Source organism: Oreochromis aureus, linkage group 7 (assembly GCF_013358895.1).
Source record: "Oreochromis aureus strain Israel breed Guangdong linkage group 7, ZZ_aureus, whole genome shotgun sequence".
Lineage (NCBI taxonomy): Eukaryota > Metazoa > Chordata > Actinopteri > Cichliformes > Cichlidae > Oreochromis > Oreochromis aureus.
Genome location: NC_052948.1, coordinates 17151451 through 17176387, shown reverse-complemented (window position 1 = coordinate 17176387; position 24937 = coordinate 17151451). Strand labels below are relative to the sequence as shown.

At 43.9% G+C, this 24937-nt stretch overlaps 3 protein-coding genes across 4 annotated transcripts; 2 read left to right on the top strand and 1 right to left on the bottom strand.

Moving 5' to 3' along the window:
* Window positions 1-1731: 1731 nt before the first annotated feature.
* On the top strand, window positions 1732-11090 carry LOC116332641 (netrin-4-like). Its single transcript, XM_031755661.2, has 10 exons — window positions 1732-2241; window positions 2369-2928; window positions 4582-4854; window positions 5637-5763; window positions 5979-6167; window positions 6820-7027; window positions 7154-7266; window positions 7414-7482; window positions 8110-8283; window positions 8697-11090. Exons 1-10 carry the CDS (start codon window positions 2130-2132, stop codon window positions 8837-8839), a joined length of 1968 nt encoding a protein of 655 aa, XP_031611521.1. The 5' UTR covers window positions 1732-2129; the 3' UTR covers window positions 8840-11090.
* Window positions 10612-16658, bottom strand: LOC116332642 (methionine aminopeptidase 2-like). Of its 2 annotated transcripts, none has more exons than XM_031755663.2 (11): window positions 16493-16658; window positions 15626-15739; window positions 15349-15411; window positions 14703-14805; window positions 14245-14406; window positions 13876-14057; window positions 13538-13632; window positions 12814-12910; window positions 12611-12714; window positions 11459-11574; window positions 10612-11342 (listed from the first exon to the last, which is right to left on the bottom strand). In XM_031755663.2, exons 1-11 carry the CDS (start codon window positions 16635-16637, stop codon window positions 11090-11092), a joined length of 1434 nt encoding a protein of 477 aa, XP_031611523.1. In that variant the 5' UTR covers window positions 16638-16658; the 3' UTR covers window positions 10612-11089. The 2 variants fall into 2 exon arrangements, with proteins under 2 accessions (XP_031611523.1, XP_031611524.1); XM_031755664.2 differs by having other exon boundaries at window positions 15626-15736.
* A 606-nt stretch (window positions 16659-17264) lies between these two features.
* Window positions 17265-24767, top strand: LOC116332640 (uncharacterized protein C3orf20). The gene is made up of 17 exons (XM_031755660.2): window positions 17265-17401; window positions 17482-17576; window positions 17700-18136; window positions 18438-18476; window positions 18569-18668; window positions 19512-19712; window positions 19845-19994; window positions 20145-20259; window positions 21011-21136; window positions 21214-21285; window positions 21505-21676; window positions 21961-22180; window positions 22954-23034; window positions 23123-23480; window positions 23604-23720; window positions 24292-24434; window positions 24593-24767. Exons 1-17 carry the CDS (start codon window positions 17345-17347, stop codon window positions 24636-24638), a joined length of 2529 nt encoding a protein of 842 aa, XP_031611520.2. The 5' UTR covers window positions 17265-17344; the 3' UTR covers window positions 24639-24767.
* Window positions 24768-24937: the final 170 nt, after the last annotated feature.

The following is a 24937-nucleotide window of genomic DNA, read 5'->3' as shown; positions in this document are numbered from 1 at the left end:
CCATCGGGGCCGGGATGCCTTAGGGAAGAGACTGAGATTGCTCATGACGCTCCACTTGCTCTCCTTTAACATATACAAGCACACGTGTAAGAGGATGAGTCATATGATAGGCATTTATTTTACTTTATTTTACTGTGTGTAAACATTAGTCCTGACAGCATGTTCCTCCTTTCATCACTCATCACTATGTCTCTGGCATTTTTACTCTTATTTTCTTTTATCTATCTGAACTTTAAACCTTTTCCACAGTATCGAATGAGCACGATAAATCTGCTGCCTGCTTGTCACATTCTTTTTCTTCTTCTTTGAAATGACTCTTTTGACTCTCGGGGTCAAGTAACAACAAAAGCTAAAGAAAAAAAAGGCATGCAACCGGATAATTATTTGGGTCAAGGGTTGCATGACCCCCTCAGGTCTGGGGCTGTTGCCTGTCTGACAACTTCAGACAGATAAAGTGTGGTTAATGAGCTGCAGTTAGAAATAAGTGCTGATATGTAGCAGGAATGTAACACCTGTGTGGATTTTGAATGGAATTCTAAATCCTGCTTTAGGGAGGAAGGCACATTCACGGATGTTGTGTAGAGCGGATGATTATTTATTTGTTTATTAGAAATAAAAAGAACCAAAAAATGGTTTCCAGCTACAGGTTTTGAGGAAAGGAGATACAAACATTACTTTTCTTTGTATTGCATGAAAGGATAAAAGTCTAGTGATAAAGTGCAAACTGCAGAAACAATTGTGTTATACAGACACGACATGTTAACGCAAAGCTAGCAAAGAACCCAGACTGACATTAAATTGAGTGTCTGCCAATATCAGCCCAGCAGCCAGACCCTGATCCTCAATGGGTAACAAAGGAAGTGACGAACAATCAGACTTGCAGCACTGAAACCTCAGATTCCACCTGTACATGTTTCTACAGCAGAATCACAGTCGGCCACTTCAAAGTGTCTTTTCAGATTTATATTGTCAGCTTCCAAACTCTAAAAGAAGCAATATATATATATATATATATATATATATATATATATATATATATATATATATATATATATATATATATATATATATATATATATATATATATATATATATATATATATATATATATATATATATATATCTCCCCTGACCTGGCGTCAGGGGAGATATCATCACCCCACCTGAGATTGGGGTACATAGCCCCAAGTGCGATATATATATATATATATATATGTTTATATGTTTATATGTGCTCATGACGATAGGGACTTTAGCCTGAGTTTCATATTGTGAACCGATGAGGCATTTCAAGACATGACAGAGACACAGAAAAGTAAAATGACGAGTAGTGTAACAGTTTATTTCCTCCAGGGAGTAATAAAGGAATGTGTAATGCATTGCTTTTGGGGGGGGGGCTAACTATCCCAACACTGGACTACACTGACCAGTCAGTGATGTCATGATGACTACTCCCTTCTTTGATTTACAGTTTATAGTGCCACCTCATACCCTTCCCTTTAGCTACAGCCATGGTGCCCTCTGTCTCATTTTGCTTGTTGTGTATTCTCTTTATAGGATAAGCTAATGTGTTTGCACTGAGGATCATTGCAACCAACTTCATATTATAAAGTTAAAAGTGAAAACAAATAGAGCACATAAATAAAAAAAGAAAAGAAAATCAATGAAATGTAAAGATTTATTAGAACTGTGTTGGATGATTATTAGAAGTAAAAATAGAAGCCTGGTTATTTCAGTATAATCACCTCACTTCATAATTTTTTCCCAAACTATCATCTTTAAAGCGTTTGCGTCATAAGGTCTTCCCGGAATACTTTTGCTGTTTTCAGATTTTAGTGGGAGTGGTCTGGGAAAAGACCAGAAGAGGGCGGTACTAATCTCTTCATATTCCCAAATGTCAATGAAAACTCTCCACAGCAAAGTTGAATCCTGAGGGGTGGAGTGGAAATAATTGAAGAATAATGCGTGCCGAGGATTGGGATGAACTAGTCCAAGCTAAGCCTGCAGAGGATTTTAACACGACAAAAGACGGAATTAAACTCAGCACTTCTAAATGTCTGTTGTAGTAGTTTTATAACAGGGAAAGAGAATGTTGTTAGCAAATGGGCATCCTTAGATGAAGCACTTGAATGCGCCTTCTTGCCTTATTTTACCTCATGCAGACTTACAGCGCAGTCAGGATGAGCCTGTGGACTCTGCTGCTCATTTTCCCGGTGAGCGCATCCTCTCCTCTGTTAGCCGGTGAGTATGAACCTGCTTGGTATTTCTTTTCAGTGTGATTTAAGAAAGTCGTTTAACTGGAGGAAAATGCTAGCTGGATCTCCAATTACTAATATCCCAAAAGTAAACACACACTTTCTCTCCCCAGTAACGTCTAAAACCGACGATCAAGCCGTGGATCACCGCTGCTCTGGACGAGCCTGCAACCCCCGCATGGGCAACTTGGCCCTGGGTAGAGTGCTGAGCACCCGGTCGGTGTGCGGCTTCAACTCCTCGGAGCCCTTCTGCTTCTACAGACAGACCTCCGCCCCCCGCAGCAGCAGGGGGTCTTGCTCGGCGGCAACGTGCAGCCGGTGCAACTCTGCCATCCCCAGCCAGGAGCACCCTCCATCTGCCATGAGCGACTCCTCTTTCCGCCACCCTGACACCTGGTGGCAATCTGCGGAGGGGGTGAAGGAGGAGACGCTCCAGCTGGATCTGGAGACGGAGTTCCTCTTCACCCATTTGATCCTGGTGTTCCGCTCCCCGCGCCCTGCTGCCATGGTGCTGGAGCGCTCCCAGGACCGTGGACGCACATGGAAGACCCTCAGATATTTTGCCAGAAACTGCGACGAGACGTTTGGCCTGGTGGAGGGGTCACCAGTTGGCGAGGGTGGGGCAACTTGCATCTCCAAGTATTCAGGAGCTTATCCTTGTAGCAGAGGAGAGGTGAGTGTTGTCCTGAAATCTGAGTTATGTGCTTATGGAATTTTTTGGATTTACTTATCTAAACAAACAAATCATCTGAAATCGAATCATTTGAAATAAGCCTTGAAAAGCGGAGAAGAGTGATGTAGGTCAGACAGAGATCTGGAGGGCAGATCTGGAGTGTCATTTCTGAGATCTGACAGTGATCACATCAGTGCTGCCAGACACCCCAGCACTTCACAGCAACTGCTTCACCTTTGTGGTTTATTTATTGGAACTTTATTAGCTGCTATCACACAAACTACCAACCAAACAGTTGACCAAGCCTTGTAAACTAATCTCCCCTTCATGGGCCGTGCCTTTTAGGCCTCAAGCTGCTGTGATATGCACAGCTACAATATCAGAGTTCATTTGACACTTCTTTTTTTTACACACACAAGCCATATGCTGCCTTACGACCAGCTATGGTTCATTCACAGATCGACTCTCGCTGGACGGAGTAAAGATTTGTTTTGCTCTAAATTTGCCTAAGAACATGTTGGGAGGTTCTGGTTGGATAACTGAATGAATATACGGCTGATCTCATAATTGCAGTGCATTTGCCTGAAATGTGTGTGTTGCCAGTATGTGAGCTCTGCTTCTCATCCTTTATAATTAGCTTCCCTTCTTCTGCTAACACTCGAAGAAGCCCTGAAATGTTAATTGTTGAAATGAATATTTAGAGTCAACCATGTTTTTTTTTGTTATTTTTTTGGTAAAGAGATGAAGTAAAATGTGCTCCTTATAAATCAGCCTTTTCAGATTGCACATCAGATTCTGTATATTTACCAAGTGTGTGGTGCCACAGTGTTGCACAACCCTTCTGACACAGCAACAAGTCTCTCTCATGCTCATGATTTGTACAAACCTCAGCAATGTAATCACTCCCTCATTTTCAGCTTCATATTTCTATTCTTGAGGTTCTCTAGGGTTCTCATTGTCTCATGCTGGGCCTTGGTACGAGCCCTCGGTTTGGTTGCTGTCCTTTAGTTCCACTCCCTCAAATGGTTTCTGCAAGCGTGCCCCCTGCAAACAGATGGTTTAAACAGCAGGTGACTGCGTGGGTTTTGAAGGAAAAGTGACATCGTGAAGTAACAAAATTCAAGTATGCTTCCAGAAAAATATATAATTCACTTCCAGTTGGCTCAACATTTTTAAAAATAATCTATACGGGCTAATGTGCATGCAGGGAATGCCATTTGGAGAGGATATTGTAGTATATAATGTATTTTATACACAGACTTGGTCCATAGATATTAAAAGTGAATGTTTTGAGTTTGTGATAACTTCCTTCTCCTCTGTGTGACTCACAGTTTTCATCCCTGTTCTTAGAATTCAGAGGCGGGCTGAGATTATTTGTCTAAACAATCAACATTTAACAAAGTGTAACGAAGGAGAAGAAGAACCATACACTGATGTTTACATTTAAGCTACTCATTTATTGCTGTAACAGCAGCTATAGCACAAGCGTGTAAGGAAATCCAGGCTGGTGCCTGCCTTTTATTTGGCAGGCCTAAAAAAAAGAAACTTAATTTATGTTTTGTCGTGATCCGTCAGTGCATCTAAGATTGTTTTTTAAATACTTTTTAGAGAGGTTTTTGGAGGTTTTCACATGTGCTGCCCTTCATCCTCCAGGTGATCTACCGAGCCTTGTCGCCCTGGCACTCAGTGGATCCCTATGGCCCGGCTGCTCAGGACCAGCTCATGGTCACCAACCTGAGAGTCCGTTTGCTGCAGAAACAGCCGTGCCCCTGCCAGGCCAAGGATCCTGGTGCCTCTGCCCTCCCCACGGATCATTACGCCATCTACGATTTTATAGTCAAAGGCAGCTGCCTTTGCAATGGACACGCCGACCACTGCGAACCGGCCAGTGCCTACCTTTCCGGCACACAGAACATCAGCAACATGGTGAGCACTCATTGAGCTGGAGTTTGTGAAACGGCTTGCAGGTACTTGACAACCCACTAACAAAAATGCCCCGTTGTGAGAATGTACTCAAATGTTGTGTCACGTTGAAATCTGCTGATGCCCCCAGTTTGTCTCGAGGTTTGTGATGTGGTTTGGGTTTGGGGTTTTGTTCCCACCACTCCCTCGTTACCCAGCTGTGTGCTGGTATGTGCTGCTGAAGTGGAGGGCTGCAGTGAAGACTGAATATTAAGCCACAGCTTTACCTACCATTACAGGGATTTAAGGGGGTGGAAACCTTAATTATGGTATTCGGCCTAATACTTTAACAGCCCATAGTCTCAGTCATGTTATTCTCTTAACTGTAAGTGGAGAATAGAAACACTAGTTTATTTCCAACACAGCCTAAGAGGTGTAGACATGTTGCACAGGCAATTGCACAGTGTGTAAACACTGTCAGCGTGCATTTAGATGCCACTATGTTGCAATACTTAAGAAGGAGGCTGTTTATAAGTACATTAGGTGCTTATTACAATGTGCATGGTTGTTTATGTGCAGCATCAATTTAAAAAAATGGCTGAACAATGACTCCAAAATACACATTTATTTAAAATGGCTATTATTGTATATAATTAACTATAAACAGCTAAATTAACAATTTCAAATTGGTCACATGACACATAAAGTCATAACTGATCTGTAAGCGATGTCCTTTAGTGCATGCAGATACAGTAAAATGCTCAATAACTGTTAAATTCTCTCCGTCTGGTGCGTTTGTCCGGCAGGTCCACGGCAAGTGTGCCTGCAGACATAACACGGCCGGCGACCACTGCGAGCGCTGCGCACCTCTCTACAACGATCAACCCTGGCAGGCCGCCAACGGCATCACAGGGACAGCGCACGAGTGTCAGAGTGAGTGATGGGGCGAGAGAGTGAGATGCAGCGTAGGACACGCGGCTCATTGGCTTATCGGGAAAATTAATTTAGCGTCGTAAATCACACGCACACCTTTTAGATGCTGACGCACTGCTTAAAGAGTGTCACTGGGGTTCAAAGTTGAGAGGTGAGCTGGTTAAAGCATGACACTTGAACGTTTCTTTTCTTTTCCCACACTCGTCTAAACAAAGAGTGCAAGTGTAACGGCCACGCCAGGAGCTGTCACTTCAGTCGAGGGCTGTGGCTCGCAACGGGACGACGGAGTGGCGGGGTGTGTGACGACTGCCGCCACAACACGGAGGGCCGTCACTGCCAGAGCTGTAAGAAGGGCTTTTACAGAGATCCCAGCAGACCGAAAATGGCACCTGACTCCTGCAAAGGTAAGACCCCACAGTGTGTCTTTGTTTTTTGGCCTTAAACCAAAACTCTAAACTCTATTTGGAGCAACGCCAGCTGAAAAGTCCAACTAAGAGTTGCAGCATTTGCTATTTGGAGGGTTTTGATTTTTCTTTCTTACCCTCTGGATTAAAGCACATTGATCTCCTTGATAAGGGGGTTTTGCTCCAGCATCTTCCTAAGTCACTGATGAGACACTAACCAGACTTCCAGCCCGCTCCTTAACAGGAATCTCTGTCGTTCTTGCTTAAGTTGCATTCCAAGTTTCAGAGTGTGGCTGTAATTGCAAACAGTGGAGGAATTTCTCCATGTTTTTCCCCATTGCTGCCCTTCCATCCTTCCAAGCATTCTGCAACATTCTTTCTTACACAAACTAGAAATGAAAAAAAAAACAACAAAAAACGATCTGTCATGTCAACGAGCCTTCAGACAGCGAGCCGGGGGAGTCCTTCACTGTTTGTTTTTGCTGCATCTGCTCAAAGCAACACTGACTACATAACATACTTCCGACTTGTCGCTTGTAACGAGTGGAATGATAAAATACATTCGACTTTCAGCTGATGTGGAAGTTCACAAGTGTTTGCTACAGAGATGTTAACACGCAGTCCTCTTGTTCTGTCACTCTCTCCTGCACAGCCTGTTCTTGCCACCCTGTCGGCTCAGTCCACTCAGGTGGCAGCACTCTCTGCGACCCTAACACCGGGGAGTGCACTTGTAAGCCCGGTGTCGGAGGCCCCTACTGTGACAGCTGCATGACGGGATACTGGGGGCTTAATGAATACGGCTGCCGTCCATGTGACTGCACGGGGGACTGTGACCCCTACACTGGTGACTGCATTTCTGGGTAAGAGCCAAGACTCGACCATATGTATTAATGGAAATAAATCAGGATAAGGTGATTTATGCTGGGGAGTTTGAGAGCATACTGGGTTATTAACTGGCTCTGACTGGTTTTACCTCTGCGGCACAGCTCAGATGTGGAGGTCTTCTATACAGCCAGTGGCCACATGGGACACAGCAGCAAATATAGTGAGACGGCACTCTTTAGGGTAGAGGAGCTTTTCTCTGCACTGCACCACTCCGGTGAGTCACAGGTCACATCACGCCAAACACTCTGCGTGCTCATCGGCCCACATAGATGCAAATAAGGCTGCTTTCACTTAACAATCTATACTTCACGGTGAAATGACGTGTATTAATCTTGTTATTTGTTTGACTTTCATTTTCCAGAGAAATGTGAATGCATAGAGGTAACCCTTGGCAACCCTAAACTCTTCTGTGCTGCAGAGTTTGACTATGGTAATTTTTTTTTAACTTATTGTAAACCTGTGAGATTCAATCTTACCAATTCAAATGATTTATAATGAAATGCTTGAGGTCTTGAAGCCAGGGTATTCTCATATTTTAAATCATTTTTGCACATGACCTGTGGACAGTGTCAAGATAATCAGGTCCTTTCTCACAGGGAGCACACAACAGGAGAAAGTCCGCCTGAGACGTGCTCTCCTGACTTGAAGTGATCAGTTTGGGTTAGGTGAGGCTGCTGCCTGGAAAGAATGTGCAGAAGGCAGGACATATGACACCCGATGGCTCAGGGGGGAATTCAGTAGATAATTACCTTCACCTTTGACGCAAGACATCATGCAAATCAGTAAAATTGGACATCGTGTGGACTTTGTCTAGGGAGCTAGCAGGTTAAGCATTTCATAATTATGTCACATCCGACTGACCACAGGTACCACCCCATATCTTAATTTAGATGCCTTAAAAAGAACACATTTTCATAAATGTGAGAAATTGTTCCTTCAGAACCAAAAAACACATGAGAAAATTCTAATTAGAGCCTTATTAGTACTATTCTAAACTCACATGGTTATTATTTGTTTACTTCTTTTGGTCTAAATCGCTGTTTTCTTGCCTCGGCAGTACTGGTGGCAAAGGTGATGTCAGCCCATGACAAAGGCTCTCACGCAGAGGTGAAAGTCAAGGTCAAGAAGGTGTTGTATCAGAACCCTCAGATGAAGATCCAGAGGGGAAGTGTTACCCTTTACCCAGAGTCCTGGACCACCCACGGCTGTACCTGCCCCATCCTCAACCCAGGTCAGCTGCAGCCGGCTCCAATGAGAAACTTTATTGCTCACGATGCAGAAGTGTATAATTAGTCGACTCTTGAGTGCACAAGAGTGCCGGCTTTGTGCAGAGTGAAAGATCCCTGTCGCCTCTCACAGAGGCTTTGAGTGAGTGCCAACATCCTAGCATTACTCATTTAAATTGGACATTTACAACCAAAAGATTAGACACACTTCTCTGTTATGAGACTATTTCACGTCTAACACTCCACAATAATCGCTTCTGCTAAGCCAGCCAGGGAAGCACAGTATTTAACTTGTTATAGCTATATGATGTACATTTCCATAGTCATTTTTTTTCCTCTTTTTTCTTCACAGTGCTGTAGTGGCATTCTCAGCAGATCTGAAATACATTACAGCTTTTTTTCCCCTTCTCCACTGTAGGATCTGAGTATGTGGTGGCTGGTCATGAAGACTGGAAGAAAGGTCGACTTATTGTTAACACCAAGAGCTTTGTTAAACCTTGGAAGTCAAGTCTCGGACGCAAACTCCTCCACATCCTCAGAAAACACTGCGGCCGCTGGTAGGGAACCGCCGAGAAGTGCAGTGGACGCAGCTGGCAGCGGGACTGGCCTCACTTGGACATGAAAGCGAAACCACTGCCTATTTCTTTTATTTTTTTTTTGTCAAAAGGTCCATGGTCTCAGAACAAAAGGGGGAAAAAAGCTATAGGACTGAGGTTGTGAACCTGTGATAAAAATAAGCATGTGAGAGCAGATACCTTCCAGACTACAGTCACTGCGGGATCAAAGAGAACAAAGCAGGCCGTAAACCTTCATCCACACAAAGCTGTCTGAATTGTATTCCTGTTATGCTGTGCCTCAGCTCATAAAACTTTCAAGATTATTTATAAAGCAGCAAGAAGTGCATATTAAATACTCAATTATACTTTATTTCCTGGCTCGATTTCCTCGCTGTCAGAGCTCACGAGCCAAAAAACACGTCCTGCTGTATCCACTTTATGGAAGACTGTTTACTTTGAAATTTCGCAAAGGCACAGACTGAATGATCCTTGTCGTCATACAGATATTGCCGATAAATCATGAATGAGTAAACATCAGGGAGCGTGTGTGGAAGAGTACATATGCTTGATGTCCTTGGTGGTGAGTCTGGGACTGTGCAGGTCAGAACAAGTAACTCCGGGATGAAGGGAGAGGATGAAAAAACATTAAAGGAATCAGACGGCTTAAATCTGAGCAGCTCCACTTTACTCTGGGCCACTCGCCCCCCTGCTGACTGATGAGAACAAAACCCTCTCCACCCTCTCTGCATACAACAGGCTAAAACACTTGGGATTTGTTTGCTCTTATAGCCGGCTCGCTACGAAAGGATTTCACCTTCTTCGGAAGACCTGCTTCCACATGAGGAGGATTCGCTTGACAAGACCTCTCTTAAGTCAGCCCTGCAGGAGGCGGTGCGTGTTTGGGTGTTGCAAATGCTCTCTGAACATATGCTTCTCTTTTTGGCCTGTGACTCCTGCTGCCCCAAAATAAATATGTATTAAAAGCCTGGGTATTAATGGACATCACAGTGTATCAGATCCGGAGTCCACAAGCCACTTTAGAGCCAGCCCCCGGTTAAGAATAGGCCTGGTCTGCTGTCTCCAAGGAGAAAGGACAAACTGTATGAGCGGACATGATGCATTCCTCAGCCATAGCATCACCACCCATGCCCTTGTCTCAAAGACTTTGCCAAAATAAGAGAAATGGGCTGGAAATTTTCTTTTAGAGGACAAGGTGGTGATTTTTTTTTTTTTTTAGGGTGAATGAATGTGCTCTGTCGTCATCGTGATGCTTGCAACGCTGTTTCTGTGTCCTGCCCGTTCTTTTTCATCTAAACTGCATAAACTAAACATCAGTGTGCTCATTCTTAATGCTTCTGGGAAAAATCGGTTTCATTCCACGGTCACATTATGCAGAAACACCAGGCTATGAATAAACAGCCTGATGTGCCTTACTGCATCATCTTCACCAGCAGAGGCGGCTGACTGATATTTAACCCATGTTTGAGTACCGCCCTCCGTTGGTTAAAAGAGAGAAATACACATGTACGTGGTTAAAGTTTGACATCATTTGACAGTTTTGCTTACTAGCTAAGAAAAGAGGGAGCAGTCTAAGTGGAAACAATAAACATTCACTGTTGTAATGTTTATTTTTGGTCAAATTCTTTCTTAAGACGGAGGTTTCAGCACTGCAGCACAGCCTGCATTAGGTTTTGGAGTAGTTTTCCTAATAAACTGTAAAACCGCTGTGGATCGGTGATGTCTCTAGAGCTGCCAGAGAGCTCCATGAACACGATGCAAGATTTATAACAATTTATTTCTTATAAAACTGCCTCAAATTAAAATCAAGCAAAGAAATGTAGAAGTATAAATATTTGATAGCAGTTCTGTTTTCCTCACATGAGCTTAACAAGGCAATAAAGCATAGCATGTTCAGGCAAGGTGCGAGCACCTAAACCTCCTTTTTTTGCATGATTCTTTTGCATAAATCTCTTTTGCATATTACCTAAAAGCAGCACATCAAAGAAAAGCTAAAATGACAACGCTGAATCAGTTAAAGATATGCCCTTTTTTACTATTGGCTTGATCCTTTGGAGAGAGAGAAAAAAATGAAACAAAACTATCTAAGCTAACTTCATGAGTCTTTTTTTTTTGCTAAAACAATTATCTAAAGATATTCAAGCACTGGAAATTTAGGTCAGAGAAATATTGCATATTTGCTGTCAGTCTTGAGAGGTCTGTCGTCTCCTGGTTCATTGTGGATTTTGGCGCATGCTTAGTAGTCGTCGCCCCGGCTCACCACCTCTTTGTATGTGGGCCTGAGTAGGATGGTGTGCTCATACTGGGCGGTGTAGCTGCCCTTGATGTCGCAGAGAGGTGGGTACGGGTCTATGATGCCAAGGTCGCACAGATTCTTCAATGCCATGAGGTACTTGCTCTCGCCCAGGCGGTCCAGCCAGCGGCGGCAGAATGCCAGAGTGCCAAAATTCTCGTTGATCACGTTCAGCAGATGTTTAGCCCTCGGAAGTCTGCGGAGTCGGTGGCGACACGGAAAGAGAGGTGAGAGAAACGTGACAAACTGAAGGTTGACGAAAGCCAACATATAAAAACGTAAAGCACGGGGCGATGAGGTGAAAACAGAAACCTTATTGGCACGTGTCCCACGTTGAAGTTTTTCATGTAATGCGAGCACTCCATGTCATCGTGGACCGCGCCTCTTCCAGTGCTGCCAAATGTCTCAATGGCATAAGCTTCACCTTCCTGAGAAGCAGCAAAAAAAGCAAAAAGAGACGAGGACTTTAAAGTGCAGAAATGAAAGACTGTTACAGCAGGGCAGGTGTCATTGAGCACTCATAGGACAAAAACACTTTAGAGGGAGGAGGGGAGGCTGAGAGCAAATTTAACAAAAACCTCAAGTTGTCAGCCGCTGACATATTCGTGTGGAGTCTATTAAAGGGCGGTAGTGCTCTTTTCGGCTGTTGATTGGTCGAATCTCATTGGCACTTTGCGTCTCTATCGGCACGTGACTGCTGTCGGAGTCCCCCGTGGTACGAGCTGATAACACTGAGACGCCCTTTCTCGCTGCACCGATAATCAGTCAAAGTGCTAGCAGTCCCCGTGGCACACCCAGCTGCCACTCTCTGATCACAAAGAGGGTAATTGCCCTTTTACACCAACACACTTTAGCTAAAAATACAATGCACAAAGCTGCCACATCAGCATCAACCCCTCCCCAACTCTCCTGGAACCATCAGGTGAAAGGCTTGACGCAGCAACTTGCCAATTAAAATGCTCACTTCTGTCCAAGAAAAAAATAACAGCCATGCACCACAGCTGTGCAGCCAGGCACAGGCTCACTTTAGTTCCCTGCATAATGCGAAGCCGTCTTTCTCCTTGGCCCCGTTAATGAACTCTTGATGCCCACGATTTGGCTCTCTTGGAGAGAAACGAGTGGCTGGTGTTCTAACACGTGTTGCTACTCGATGGGGCCGCTAATTCCATTAAAAAGTGTAATTAAGGTGCTTAGGAGGGTGACCGAGAAGCTGTTAAAGCGGCGAATTGGAACATTTCTCCACACCCCGTCGTAACCCTAACCAGCCACATGTTCGTCCAGTTGCACTTAAGAATTAAAAACGGTCCATTTGCATTCACGCAAGGTCAGTCAGGTGGAAAAGGTTTAATTTCAAACGCTTTAGTAAAAAAAAAAATAAAAATAAAAAAAAAAGAGGTCTGCGGTTTTTAAATTTGGGCCCCACAGTCTAATCCTGTGGTAATCTGTGGTAAATGGTGTACAAACCTCCATCCTTGTGGCTTCTCCACCTTTTACGATAGGGACCGTCTTCCCTGAGTGTATCCTGTACTGTCCAATAGAGTGGCCGTTGAGATTCCTTACCGGCTTCACTGTCAAGAGAGCGGCACAGAGAGGGTTTCATAAACAGGAAGCAGCCCTAAGCCTTGTTCATGATTAAAAAGGATGAAGCATGGCATCATTTTTTTTACCTTGATATGTTTTCCCATCTATCTCCACTTCATAAGACTCCATCACCTCCTGAATGGTCTCGCCAACATCGCACAGGCGCACATCAATTCCGGCGAACTGGGACAGATCGGAGTTTGCACACAAGCATCAGTAAATAACACGCCATCCATCGCGCACTGACAGTCTGGAGAGTAAGAGTCATACGCCACTTCTTTTTTTTCTGATTTTTGAGGGGGAACTAACTCTGAATAAGTGAATCATAAACTGACAGCCTTAATATATCCAGTCTGAGCATCATCAGGTAACATCAGGTACCAAAGTGGTCACATTTTTAAGTCAGACCTCATGTTTTTCAAGCCACGTGTTTAATAAAAAATATAAATTATGGGTTTTTTGTGTTGTGCGCTGTTCAGTTGCTGTATATCCATGCATATCTGTTTTACACTTGATTGCTTTCATGCTTTCTCACTGTAAGATTACATCAGATATTAACTGTTTGTCCCCTGCAGTTGGCAGAAATTCAACAGTGTGCACATTTTATGTCACCCTGAATTATTATATGCCACTGTACGGTTTTTTTAATCATTTTTATCATTTATTTCAGAGTTATCGTCAGCCGTTATCACAGTTGCATTTCAGACTAGATATGAATTATAACCTAAACTGTGATCTGGTTTGATAAACCTTGTTTCTTTTCACAAGTCTTTGTGTAAGCACGGTGCATGAGAGGACGGGCCGCATTACCCTGATGCCAGTGTTGGTTGCGTCTCTCACAGCCTCCAGCAGTCGGTCATACTTTGGATTGAAAGTGACGGTGAAGGCACAGTCTATTATTCGACCTGAAAATACCAAACAGTTTGGTTAGTGCCGGCAGCGGCTAATTATTTTCAATTTTTTACACTTTTTTTGGCAGAAACATTCAGCATGTATTCATCCAGAAAAAGAGGACGTTAATTAACTTATGAGAACAGTTTATTCCAGGCGGCCAGAATCATAAGGCAATCATCATTCCACCGTGCCAAATGGGGAATGGGAGACCGTAACTTGAAAAAGCACTTAAAAAGTTATTAGCGAGCTCTCACCGTTGATGTGCGTTCCAAAGTCAATTTTGCAGACGTCGTCGTAGCGCAGCACAGTCGGGTCTCCGGCGTTTGGGGTGTAGTGGGCTGCGCAGTGGTTGATGGAGCAGCCTGTGGGGAAAGCCAGGCCCGCCTTTAGCCCATCTTCTTTGATGAGCCGCCTGGAGCAGTCTTCCAGCTTCTCACTGACAGAAGCAGAAAGAAACACAAAGAGGCAGCAGATGTTAGAGAGGAGCCAGGTAAAACATTCAGAGGAGAAAATGAGGAACAGATGAGAGCAGATCCTCCCTTTCTTTCAAGGTCTTAATCACATCCTCATCTTCTCAGACCATATCAATAACTCTCAAAGACAAATCTCAGCGCATTTCTCACCAGATCTCTATCATGGTCATCCCTGGTTTGATCCAGCTCATGACATACGCACGGACCTGCCGGTGTGCCTCGGCCGCCTGCCTGAAATCATTCCACATTTCCTCGTTAGCCCTGTCCAGGGCCCGCTTCTCCTCGCTGGTGGTCCGCCACGCTGCGCTGCGCCTGGGGGTGGGTGCAGGGGAACACCACGGAGAGGAGGCACTCATTATTTTCTCATTATACAAATGTTTGTAATGAGGCTATGACACATGCTCCCTGAAAAAAACACTGCACAGGTGAAAACAGTGCTGATATTTTTAACTGCAGCAAAATATACAAAAAAAAAAGAAAAAGAGAATGGAAAGACGATCAATTAGTATATTATAGCCTGTATGGATAGGCGGAAAGTGGGACCTAAGTTAAATGTAGGAATGCCACATAACGGAAGACGGAAGGAACAACGTGGAGGTCACACACACCCGTCTTTTGATGGGGGATATTCACACTCCTCTCCCTTTGGAAAGTCTCCGTTGGGATACAGCTCACAAATAGGGACTGAGGGAGGGTCAGTCTGTCCCTTCACTGTGGCCCAGATACAGAAGAGGAGGAGCAGAGGAAAAAGCAGCAGGAGAGGGGAAAGAAAACACGTTAACAAGTTATGAGCCCTTGTGCTCGTGACATTGATATTTTCACTTTAAGAGAACAATGCCTGGCATTCAGGTAGAGCAAGAGAATTAGTCATTCATATCGTCCCGTCTGAACAACATGCAGTTTTGTCCGACACATGCAGGATCAATCGTGCATTGTGCAAAACTGACGACTAATGACATGGATTTAAAAAAGAGACAAACTGCTGTTGTGCTCTGTTTGCAATCATCTGGTGTCCCAAAGCGCTTTCAACGCAGTGATGTCTGTTTTCAAATGTACGCCGATGCTCAAACACAACCGCAAAGCTTTTACTGAACCAACTTTCAATGCTATCGACATATAATACATATCTATTCAATATCTTATGCGTGTGTGTGCTTTGTAAATGAACAAACAATAAAAAAAAATCATCTTGCTAAGTGAAGAATTTAAATTCTTGGTGCATTTTGGTGCGCTACAGGAAAAAAAATAGCTTACATCCTTTCTTCTTCTTCTTCTTCCTCTTCTTTTTTCCAGCTGAGTTCTCTCCCTCGTCCCCATCTGTTGAAAGCATCATTAGTTTCAATACAGTTTGCAAAGTGAGAAATATCGACAGGCGTTTGGGCACAATTCCCGGAGAGCTACTGAAAATCAAATATCACATTGCAGATATGATCAGCTGAATTTCACAGTACACTTTCTGGGACTTGAAGTCCAGCAGCATGACCGCTGCAGACAATGATGCTGATAGTGGGCGGCTGTAATAAGAAGATACCTTCTTCTCCATCCTCGGCCCTTTCTTTGTCCTCCAGCGTTTGCTGTTCCAACTGTTTTGTCACATCACCAACACCTCCGGCTTCTCCATCCCCCTCAGCCTCGTTTGTCCCTGCTGCAAAGTCACACAATGCCGTGCATGCATGTGCAGGTGAACATGCACGTGTATGCCGGCGGCATGCACACGCACACACACACACACACACACACACACACACACACAGAGGGAGTAAATTATCTATGGTCAGGGTCCATTCAAGAAAGTGCATCTACCATGATCTGAACTTGGCAGGATGTGTGAATAATTTCTTGCCTTGAGAAGTCAGTATCCTCAAGGGCATATGTAGCTTGCAGCATTATGACATTTAGCCCTTCATAGACAGAGCTGTGAGGACCACGCTTGACTTAGGGCAGCTTCAGCAACTTAACCTTATGGGATTTTACTGCTTCCCACATGATGAAGCAGTAATGCTGCAACTGGCAGCATGTCATCTTATTGCACTAAAACTGTGGGTCTATTACATAATTTCATGCAGATTATGTGGAGAATTATAGGATCAAACATATTTAATCTGGGCAAGTTACATTTATTCCCCTCATATCTTCAAGTGACAGCTTCCAATCCATTTTTGACGTTACATTTCATTTTCGGAGTCTGTCCCGTTTCCAGATGAGCGCCCTCAGCTCCAGCAGCAGCCGCTCACAGTTGGGACATCTGGACAGGAATACCCTCTGACAGGTTGAAAAAGTCTCCCGTCCAGCACATTTAATGCTCTGCACAACACCGAGCAGTAAGGGGAACGATTTTTTTTTTCTTTTGCGCTATTTTCTTTAAAAAGATTCTCTAACCGCAAAATGTGTTCCTTACCTGGCGCTGTGATCCTGCTCCTCTTCTTCTTTCTTCTTTTCTTCTTTACCGATTCTGAGGCGTCCGCTTCTTCTCTTTCCTCGTTCAAGTCATCCCCATTGAGAAGTTGAGGCTCCACTTCAGCCTGGAACTGTAGCTCCGCCATGATCAGCGGCTAAGAGACGAAGTGACGCATAAGCTGCTGGGAGCCTCCAGTGGTCAAAGCAGAAAAGTGTGCTGGGGGGAGCTTCAGCCAATAACGAGCTATTAGACGACCTCTATGCAACAACTTAACCAGAGCAGAAGAAGACGATCCTCCTGTGCTTCAAGCAGCAAAAAAACAGAAAACAAAAAAAAGTTTCAATCGTCATCAGATTTTAGAGTTACAATGTTTGGACTCACAGTTCCTGTGATGCTCGGGTGTATGTGACAGTCGTGTCCCGGTGTGTGGCCTTTAAAAGCTGCACTGCGTGCTGGACTCATCACTTTCTCCGACCGTCCAGCGGCTGAGTTTCAGGTTACCTGGCAGCCCAGCGCACACCTGACTGCTGCAGCTCCTCAGTATCAACCTGTGCGCCCTTCCTTTCTCTTTGTGTGTCCACATTGCCAAACGCTCGACACCTTATCTGTTATTGAGAGTAACGTATTGTTGTTTGCAGTGTCACAGATTCAATTTGATGCCCAGAGTCGATCATTAACGGCGCGTAACGCGAGAAGTGCGTATCCAAGCAACAAGACGAGAACATGAACGGAGAGGGGGGGATTTTTGCTGGAGTGAAATGTTGATCTTGAAGCACTTTTTCTCAGCTAAGTTACTTTTGCTTTGCTGCAAAGAGATACGGTGTGGGGGGATTTCTCCCTTTGTAACGGGAAATGAGTTCTTCTGGTGGGACAGAAGGCAAACGGGGGCCCTTTTATTTCTTTGATCAGGTGAGGCGAGGATGCGTTTTGCTGACTGTGTAGTTTAAAAGAAAGAGCACAACTTTTACCGTCCACTTGCCTCTCTGCAGCCAGCAGGACGAAATCGAGTTAAAGGAGAGCGAGGAAACATTTTACATTTGAGTGTGACAAATGGAGGAGCGCAATTCGAGGGCAGGATACTAAGGTAGGCTAATTAGAGGCTTGCACATTCTGACAGAGATGATCTGCTGTGGGTGCATCCGAAAAAAGAAGAAGGAGGAGAAGGAAACATGGTTTACTGTAAATAAACTGTCTTATTTTCTCATAGTAATCCAGAGGAGAACGGAGGAAGGAAGGAAGAAGGCGATAAACCTGGCACATCGTCTGCTTTAAATCTGATCGGTTCGATGGAGGCATACAAGCAAGCAGCGCCTCAGTTATTAAATGAATTGGCTAGCCTGCTTTGGCAGCATAGGTGGACTGATGAGAGGCGTCTTCCTCACGGGGTTGTAAATATTCTGAACTGCTCCTGGCACGATCTGACTGCAGGGGCGCTGCGTTCAAGTCCCAAACTGACTGACAAGCTACCGAAATCTGTGGGCTCCCCGAAGCTGCAGCAACCTCCCCGCCAGGTGTCAGCCAGCGGCCGGGAGGAAACGGCAGAGGAGAACCCGTGCGCTGCAGGAAGTGCTGGTTTCACAGGGAGAAAGTCGCAAGTCAAACTAAACCCACGTGTGAAAAAGAGCGAGCAAAGATGCAGTAGAGGTAAAAGAGATAATTTCAGGTCACATTTCTGTGGCCATAAAAACACTGCAAGGGAAGATAAAATACCAGGAAGGTATCTATCTTTCAGCCCCCTCCCCCCCGTTGGACCTTTCCAACAGCCCATACTTGTTCAGCCTTCTTTTTGTGAGGCGAGATGTAGCTCTTGGTTTTCTTTTTTCTTTCCTTTTTTACTTTTTAAGTTTCTCTGAAGGTTGCACACTCTGAGTTTGGGGTGCATTTACGTGAAATTATTTGGAAATTGTCAACTAGGACTAAGTTTCATATTCTTGCTCTTAAACAGCTCGCAGCTCCACGGCAGCCACTCCCTCCATCTCATCCAGTAAGTGTAAACATGCAGGTGTGACATGCAGCTGCAGCACTGGGTAAATGACTCTCTCACTGCCTCACCTGTGTCATGTATTTTGTGTCCAGGTTTGATCGCTCAGCCTAATCAGGCCTCTAGTGATGTGCCTAACAGGATCAGTTTGTATCAGTGGGTGGTGGAGAGACTGCAGGGAGCAAAAAATCCCGAGTGAGTTGTCAGCTTCTGTTTCTGCATTAATAGCATTTGCATTTCCAAATGATCAGATCCTGTTGGTCAGCTGATCTGTCCAGCAGATGAAATGCAGATGGTAAATCAATTTTGATTGAATTTCAGGCTATTGATAAATATTTTACATTTGATCATCAGTTACTGAAATCCTTATCTGGTTAAAGCAATATAATCCAGTACTTTCACATGCATTATTTAATATACATTAAGGTCCATAGGCTTTTGGACAGTGACACATTTATTTGTAATTTTGCCTCTGTACACAACACAGGGGATCTGAAATCAAACAGTCAATATGTGGTTGAAGTGCTGACTTTTAGTTTTATTTCAAAGGGTTTGACAAAAGTTTCACGTAAACTGTTTGGAAACAATGGACATTTTTATACAGTCTACCATTGTCAGACACTCAAAGGTAATTAGACGATTGACTGGCAGTAGTTTGATGGTGAAATGAGGTCAGTTCCCTCTTTATCCCATGACTAATTAGGCAGATAAAAGATCTGGAGTTGATTTCAAATGATGCAATTGCATTTGATAGTTTTTCATTTAAATTCTCAATATGAGGTCCAAAGAAAGGTCAGTAAAAGGGAAGGCCATCTGACGATGGGGGAAAAAACAAATTAAACCTATCAGAGACAGAGCAAAAACTTTAGGAGTGGCCAAATCAACAAATTTAACAACACCAAAGGATGACGGCTTATTTCCATGGTTCAAAAAAACCCTTCACAACATCTAACCCAGTGAAGAACACTCACACGAAAACTACAAAAGTCACATTTGTCCAAAAACTTTTACACTTAACTGTATTTTTTTTAAACATAGAAAACTGCCAACAACTGAGCTGGATCCGAACGAACAGCTTATCCTCCGTCACTATGGGGATGCTAACGTGACACGCAGGAGAAGAAAGGACCGTCCTTCCTCTTTAGTCAACGGGATGCCACAGATACCAGAAGTGAAACAGCGGGATCCTGCCCAGCAAAAACTGCACTACAGGATCAACGATGGCTCCTCACTCATATAGTATCGTTTTGTCATCATGTTTATTCATAAAGATTTCAATTTTAATGAGTGTCCAGAATTAAAGGCGGATTTGGGCATATGGAAAATGTGTCACTGCTGCTGACCTTATGGCCTGTAATTGTGGCCCCTCAGTTACCCATCTGGTTGCATGGCAGTGTGCCAGAGTCACTCAGGCCTGCCCTGCGGAGGCTTCTATACCAATGTGTTCACTGACAGCAAGTTTCCCACCATCCTCGCGACTATTACAGCGTTTGGGCGCGGGGCCGTCACACATCCTCTCAGGTGAGTGCGTGCCAGGTGACTTCCATTATTTTCATTTTTTCTTTTTCTTACTGAAAAATATGAAGTAACATGTAAAAATACATATATAACAAAATTCTGTTGCACATGCTTCGCCTTTTTGTTTAAAATCTTCTGTATCTGTTAATGCAGCTCAGCCATCACAGCACTGTGGGATCAGAACGGTGGATTCATGTGCGATATTTACGGAAACAAAACTAAGGAGTGGAGTTGGAAGACATATCACAGGGAAAAGATTGCAATACAGGTGGGGTCTACGAATTCATCTCCTCTCGATGTTGTTGTTGCTATTGTCTCGTTAATAAATTGAAAAATGCAGTGCAAAAGTAGCCAGAAACACACAGGAGGAATTGGAAGCACTGAATAAGCTAATCACAATAGTGAAGGACTGACGGCGATTGATTGATTTTCATTGCATTCCAATATAATAATAAAACCATTTTGTGCAGCACTCCTCATTTTGTTAAGCAAGAATGTTTTTACATCTGAAAACCTTTAAAAAATTACTAAGTTGAAAATAAATATGAATATTACATTTTGTAGCAAACTATCTAAATGAGTTTTTGGTCCCTGTGGTTTTTGCCTTGGGAATTACACATGCTTAATCATATGTATTGGTACTATAACCACAAGAGACTTGGAAAAAAATCATAAAAATATGATGGGGGAGTTTTGTTGTGAATGTTATACATTAGGGTCAAGGATATATAATCCACTCTCGTGCACATCAGCTCACTTTGTAGGGTTTCAGTGAGGTTTGCGGTTACGATGTAGCTACTGTGTAGATTTCCTACTGAAGCATAAATCCCCAGCAACACTAATTGTCTCTGACAGGACGCAGAGGTTCATATTTTATTGTCTGCAGGGTTGTTTTGCTTTAGATTGGATCGTTTCAGGCGACGCAGACAGGAGAACTTGTTGACTCTTTATGCCACTTACTGTTCTTTAGGGTTTTCATTTTATAAGAACCGATAAAAGTGTTTGCTTGTCTCCTGCAGATTTCTGATCACGTGTCTGTGAGTCTGTTCAGCGGCACGTCTGCAGTGCTCACCTTCAGGTGTGAAAATGAAACTGCCCAGCTTCCGCTTTCTGCTCGGTCTCACCTTAATCAGCCAAAGGAAACAGTAAGATTACATTGTTTTTCACCTTGATATTGAGGAAGCTAAAATATTTCTCTGTAATATCAGTTCTGCATTTACAGCCTTATTTGAAGACTCGGGAAACGTTTATCTCTGATGCTGCTCAAGACCTCCTGTATCCCCCACTGACACATGTAAGACACTTTTAATGATCAGATGATTGTGTCTGAGTGGAAAAGTGACACTGAGTGAATCAAACAGCTGATTGGATAAAGAGGAGCAGTTAGCTTAATAGCCACCAGTGCGTTTGTGCACAAATAGCCAGTGGTTACTGTGTATAGAGCAACTAGCTAAATGCTTTACATTGCTTTACATCACATAATCTACCATGCGCACATAATGTTGTGTGGCAGAAGTCGGTGCGCTCTCGGGATGCTCTCCAGATGGTGAGAGAAGAGAAGAGGCAGGAGGAGTCGTCAGCACACTGGAAAAGAGGAGGTCATCCCAGCGGGACACTGATGAGGCTTCAGCAAAGAGTACACAAAACCGTGGAAGATTGGTTGGACTGTTATCGTGTGGCTGTCGGTACTTACACGCTCACAGCTTCCAAACATAGCCTCTCTAGCTTCTCTGACATTCACCCTGTTCTTCCCACATGTGATAAAACAGCAACAGCTGGTTGTGGTAACATCAAGACAACCCGACCTGGTCGGAGCTGCTTGGAATAGTTCAATGAAGCAAAAAGTTACAGGATCACTTCATCCTGCAAACTCGACATTATTGAATAGTTCCATGAGGATCTTGTTCACGGTCATCTGTGCAACTCTGTATCTGTGTGCATTTCTGAGTGACCTCTTCCTCTCCTTCAGGTATCAAGTGTCCTGGCTCAGTGCGGATGCCAGATGCCCGACTGAGGACCAGGCCGAGAAAAGAGGCGCAGTCAGCTGCTCTGCCCTCCGTGAAGCTACCTGAACGAGTAAATGCTAACCCAGTCCAGCCAGAGGAGAGCAGAGATGAGTTTCGGGAGCTTCACGGGCACCTGTCGCCATCGGCCGAAAGAGCGCCGGACTTTCCCGTTGTGCTGCCTAGGTGCACGCTAAAGGCATTTCCAGACACAAACTCAGAACGATGTTATGTTAGGAAGATCAGGTCAGGACATTTTCTGACATTTTCAGGAGATGCTGCTCTTCAGTCAGTTTCCAAAACTGCTAGAAACAGGACACATGGCACCCGATGGTGCTCTGTAAATTCACTGGGCAAATACCTTCGCTACTCTCACAGAGATGAAATTAAACATTACACAGTCTTCACCCTGATGATGTAGCAGTTTGAAAAACATTTAATGAGTTGGACATTTTCTTCCTGACGTACAGCTCCGCTGGGCGACATTTAGAAGAGCTCAGTGCTCCAGTGGATGTGTGAAAATGATGCGACATACAGCATTATCAGGATGTTTCTACTATGGATAACTTAACCAAGTAAACACACTAAAGAGAATTTATGTATGTTATTTATTTATCCAGGTAAAAGTCTCATTGAGATTTTAAAATATGTCTTTCTTCATGATGGACTTAGCCGAGAGGCCAGCGGAGACAAAAATGACTCCGCTGCTTTACAGTGTATGGATTATCTGCTCAACCAGCAAGTTATAACAGCACCTGTCTTGATGCATTCTCAATCATCCAGGAAAGTAAATCTCCAAAAGTTGATTCTGTTCATCTGGACGTAGCGTTTTCAGAAAACGCTACGTCCAGATGAACAGAATCAACTTTTGGAGATAACAGCACCTGCTTTAGTTATTCTGCATTATTGAAAGGCACACTAAAAAACCGCTTAACTTTTTTTGACCTGTTTGTTGTCAGGACACCTAAAAAGCCTGAAAAGAAGGAACGTGGATTCACGCAGCTAGGACCTCTTCGGATTTACGGGAGCATCAAACCAGAGTAAGACCAGACGCTCAAGTTTGATGAAAAAAGCCAATTAATACATGTTTTACTATCCTTAAAAAACATCAGATTCCCTGTCTCCCAGGTCAGTGTCTCTTCCAAATAATCCCGAATTGCAGATGTCCGCCGTCACCCACCTTCCTGCAGTAGCACCGTTCCCCCCCTCTGTCCCCCTCACAGTGTGCCCGGATCTACTCAGAGCGGCACTGCTGGGGGAAGGGCAGCGGAGGAGCTGCTGCTGCAGCACTAAACTAATGCCGGTAGTGACAGACCTGGAGTATGATGCTTTCATTATGGGCCAGCCTCCACAGAGTCAACAGATCCTTGTTGTGTGTGTGACTTGTCCACGTCAGCCTGGCGACATGCACGCAACGCCCGGCCAGGACTCGCTGGAGTATCTTTACAGGAGGAAGAAAAAACACAGAACATCGCCTTGCACTCAGGTGTGAATCTAGGCAAAATAAGAGTTATGTTAGTGATACTGAGGCACATTTTCAAGGATAAAAACACTGTTGCTTAGAGTCAAATTCAGTAACAGGTTGATTTTTTTTTTTCTTAAAATCCAGTGTCAGATGGACTCTTTTCGTGTGGTGAGGTATGAAATAGAAATGGAGAATCCCTGCTACGAATCCAAGAGCATCCTGCTGCGCCAGCGACACAGAGCTGCTCCCGGCACGGTCCTGGTCAGTAAACCTACTGCAGACTTGTCCGAAAGCTGCATGCTATGCAAAAGTGCATGCCTTCATGCTCCCCACTGGGTGGCAGCAACAAGCACACATCCACTACTTTCCCCTGATGTCCAAACATTCATTTAAAAATATTAAAAGTAGACTCAAAGGAAATACAAAAGGGAGCTCTAATGACAATTGCGTCAGTGACGTTTGCTAACGTCCTTCACTCTGTAAATCCATCATAAATGTCTGAGTTATAGTCACATGACACACTGTCAGCACTTAAATAATGTAGGTCAGCAGACCTCACTCAGAAACTCTGAAAGCACAGACATTACAAATAACAGGATGTGGTGTCGCATCAACGCCAATCTGTGTTGAAATCTAAAACTTAAAAATAACCTCATGATGTATGACCTTTGTTGTGACACGTTTTTGTAAACCACGTCTCTGCAGAAAAAAGCCCTCCCTGCTTAACATTTTTACATATGGGCAGGGTAAAAATAACTGCAGTGTGGGACTGCAGAGGCGTTTTCTTCCACTTCCAGACATGTAAAGTACCTTTTATATGCTCATGTGATAGATGTATATCAGAGGGAAGCTGCTGTTTGCGGGGTACATATGCAGCGATCACAGCTTCTCAGCCAGGGTCCTTGAAAAGCAAATCTCCAGAAGCAGAAGAGACTACAGATTAGGTCTGATTCTCCCGTCAGACTACAAGTTCAGGTATTACTCCACAATCCCCTCTGATTTGATGTCCTGTAAGCCAGTGAATCAAACCGGTTATTGCATACTGGAACACATCACCACAGAACCACAAATAACAGAAGTTGGCTTTCTAAAGCTGAACACTTTACTGGTGTTCTTCCGATCTTTGCACACAGTGATTCTGTGAACACTCCTGCGGCTGCAGACACAGCACTAACCTGAGGCGATGACATCACACCGAGTCCTTCAGAGAAAAGGGAAACAGTGAAGGCAATGTAAAGTTTTCATCAACATTTACGTGAAATTCTGACGGATTCCTCTGTGGAATAAAAAAATGAAACTGAAACATAACATGATGCCTGAGTCCTTATTTCTCTTATCATTCAAGTCTTCACTTTCAGTTCTTTAAAATATGTAACTCCTCTGCTGGGACGGGAATCACACCGCATCATTCCAGCAACAGACCAAAACGCCCTCCAGCATTCCCTTGTCTTGTCACACACTCGATATTCCTCCATGAA

Bases quoted from the DNA above. Each gene is read 5' to 3' on its own strand.
- LOC116332641 (XM_031755661.2), top strand. From the start codon at position 2,130: ATGCGCCTTCTTGCCTTATTTTACCTCATGCAGACTTACAGCGCAGTC. The intron at 6,168-6,819 runs GTAAGACCCCAC...TCTCCTGCACAG, and splicing joins GGCACCTGACTCCTGCAAAG to CCTGTTCTTGCCACCCTGTC. The intron at 8,284-8,696 runs GTCAGCTGCAGC...TCTCCACTGTAG, and splicing joins CTGCCCCATCCTCAACCCAG to GATCTGAGTATGTGGTGGCT.
- LOC116332642 (XM_031755663.2), bottom strand. From the start codon at position 16,637: ATGGCGGAGCTACAGTTCCAGGCTGAAGTGGAGCCTCAACTTCTCAAT. The intron at 12,911-13,537 runs GTAATGCGGCCC...GATCTGTCCCAG, and splicing joins CAACCAACACTGGCATCAGG to TTCGCCGGAATTGATGTGCG. The intron at 11,575-12,610 runs GTTTGTACACCA...GCTGCTTCTCAG, and splicing joins GAGAAGCCACAAGGATGGAG to GAAGGTGAAGCTTATGCCAT.
- LOC116332640 (XM_031755660.2), top strand. From the start codon at position 17,345: ATGAGTTCTTCTGGTGGGACAGAAGGCAAACGGGGGCCCTTTTATTTC. The intron at 21,286-21,504 runs GTAAGACACTTT...GTTGTGTGGCAG, and splicing joins TGTATCCCCCACTGACACAT to AAGTCGGTGCGCTCTCGGGA. The intron at 22,181-22,953 runs GTGCACGCTAAA...GTTTGTTGTCAG, and splicing joins TTTCCCGTTGTGCTGCCTAG to GACACCTAAAAAGCCTGAAA.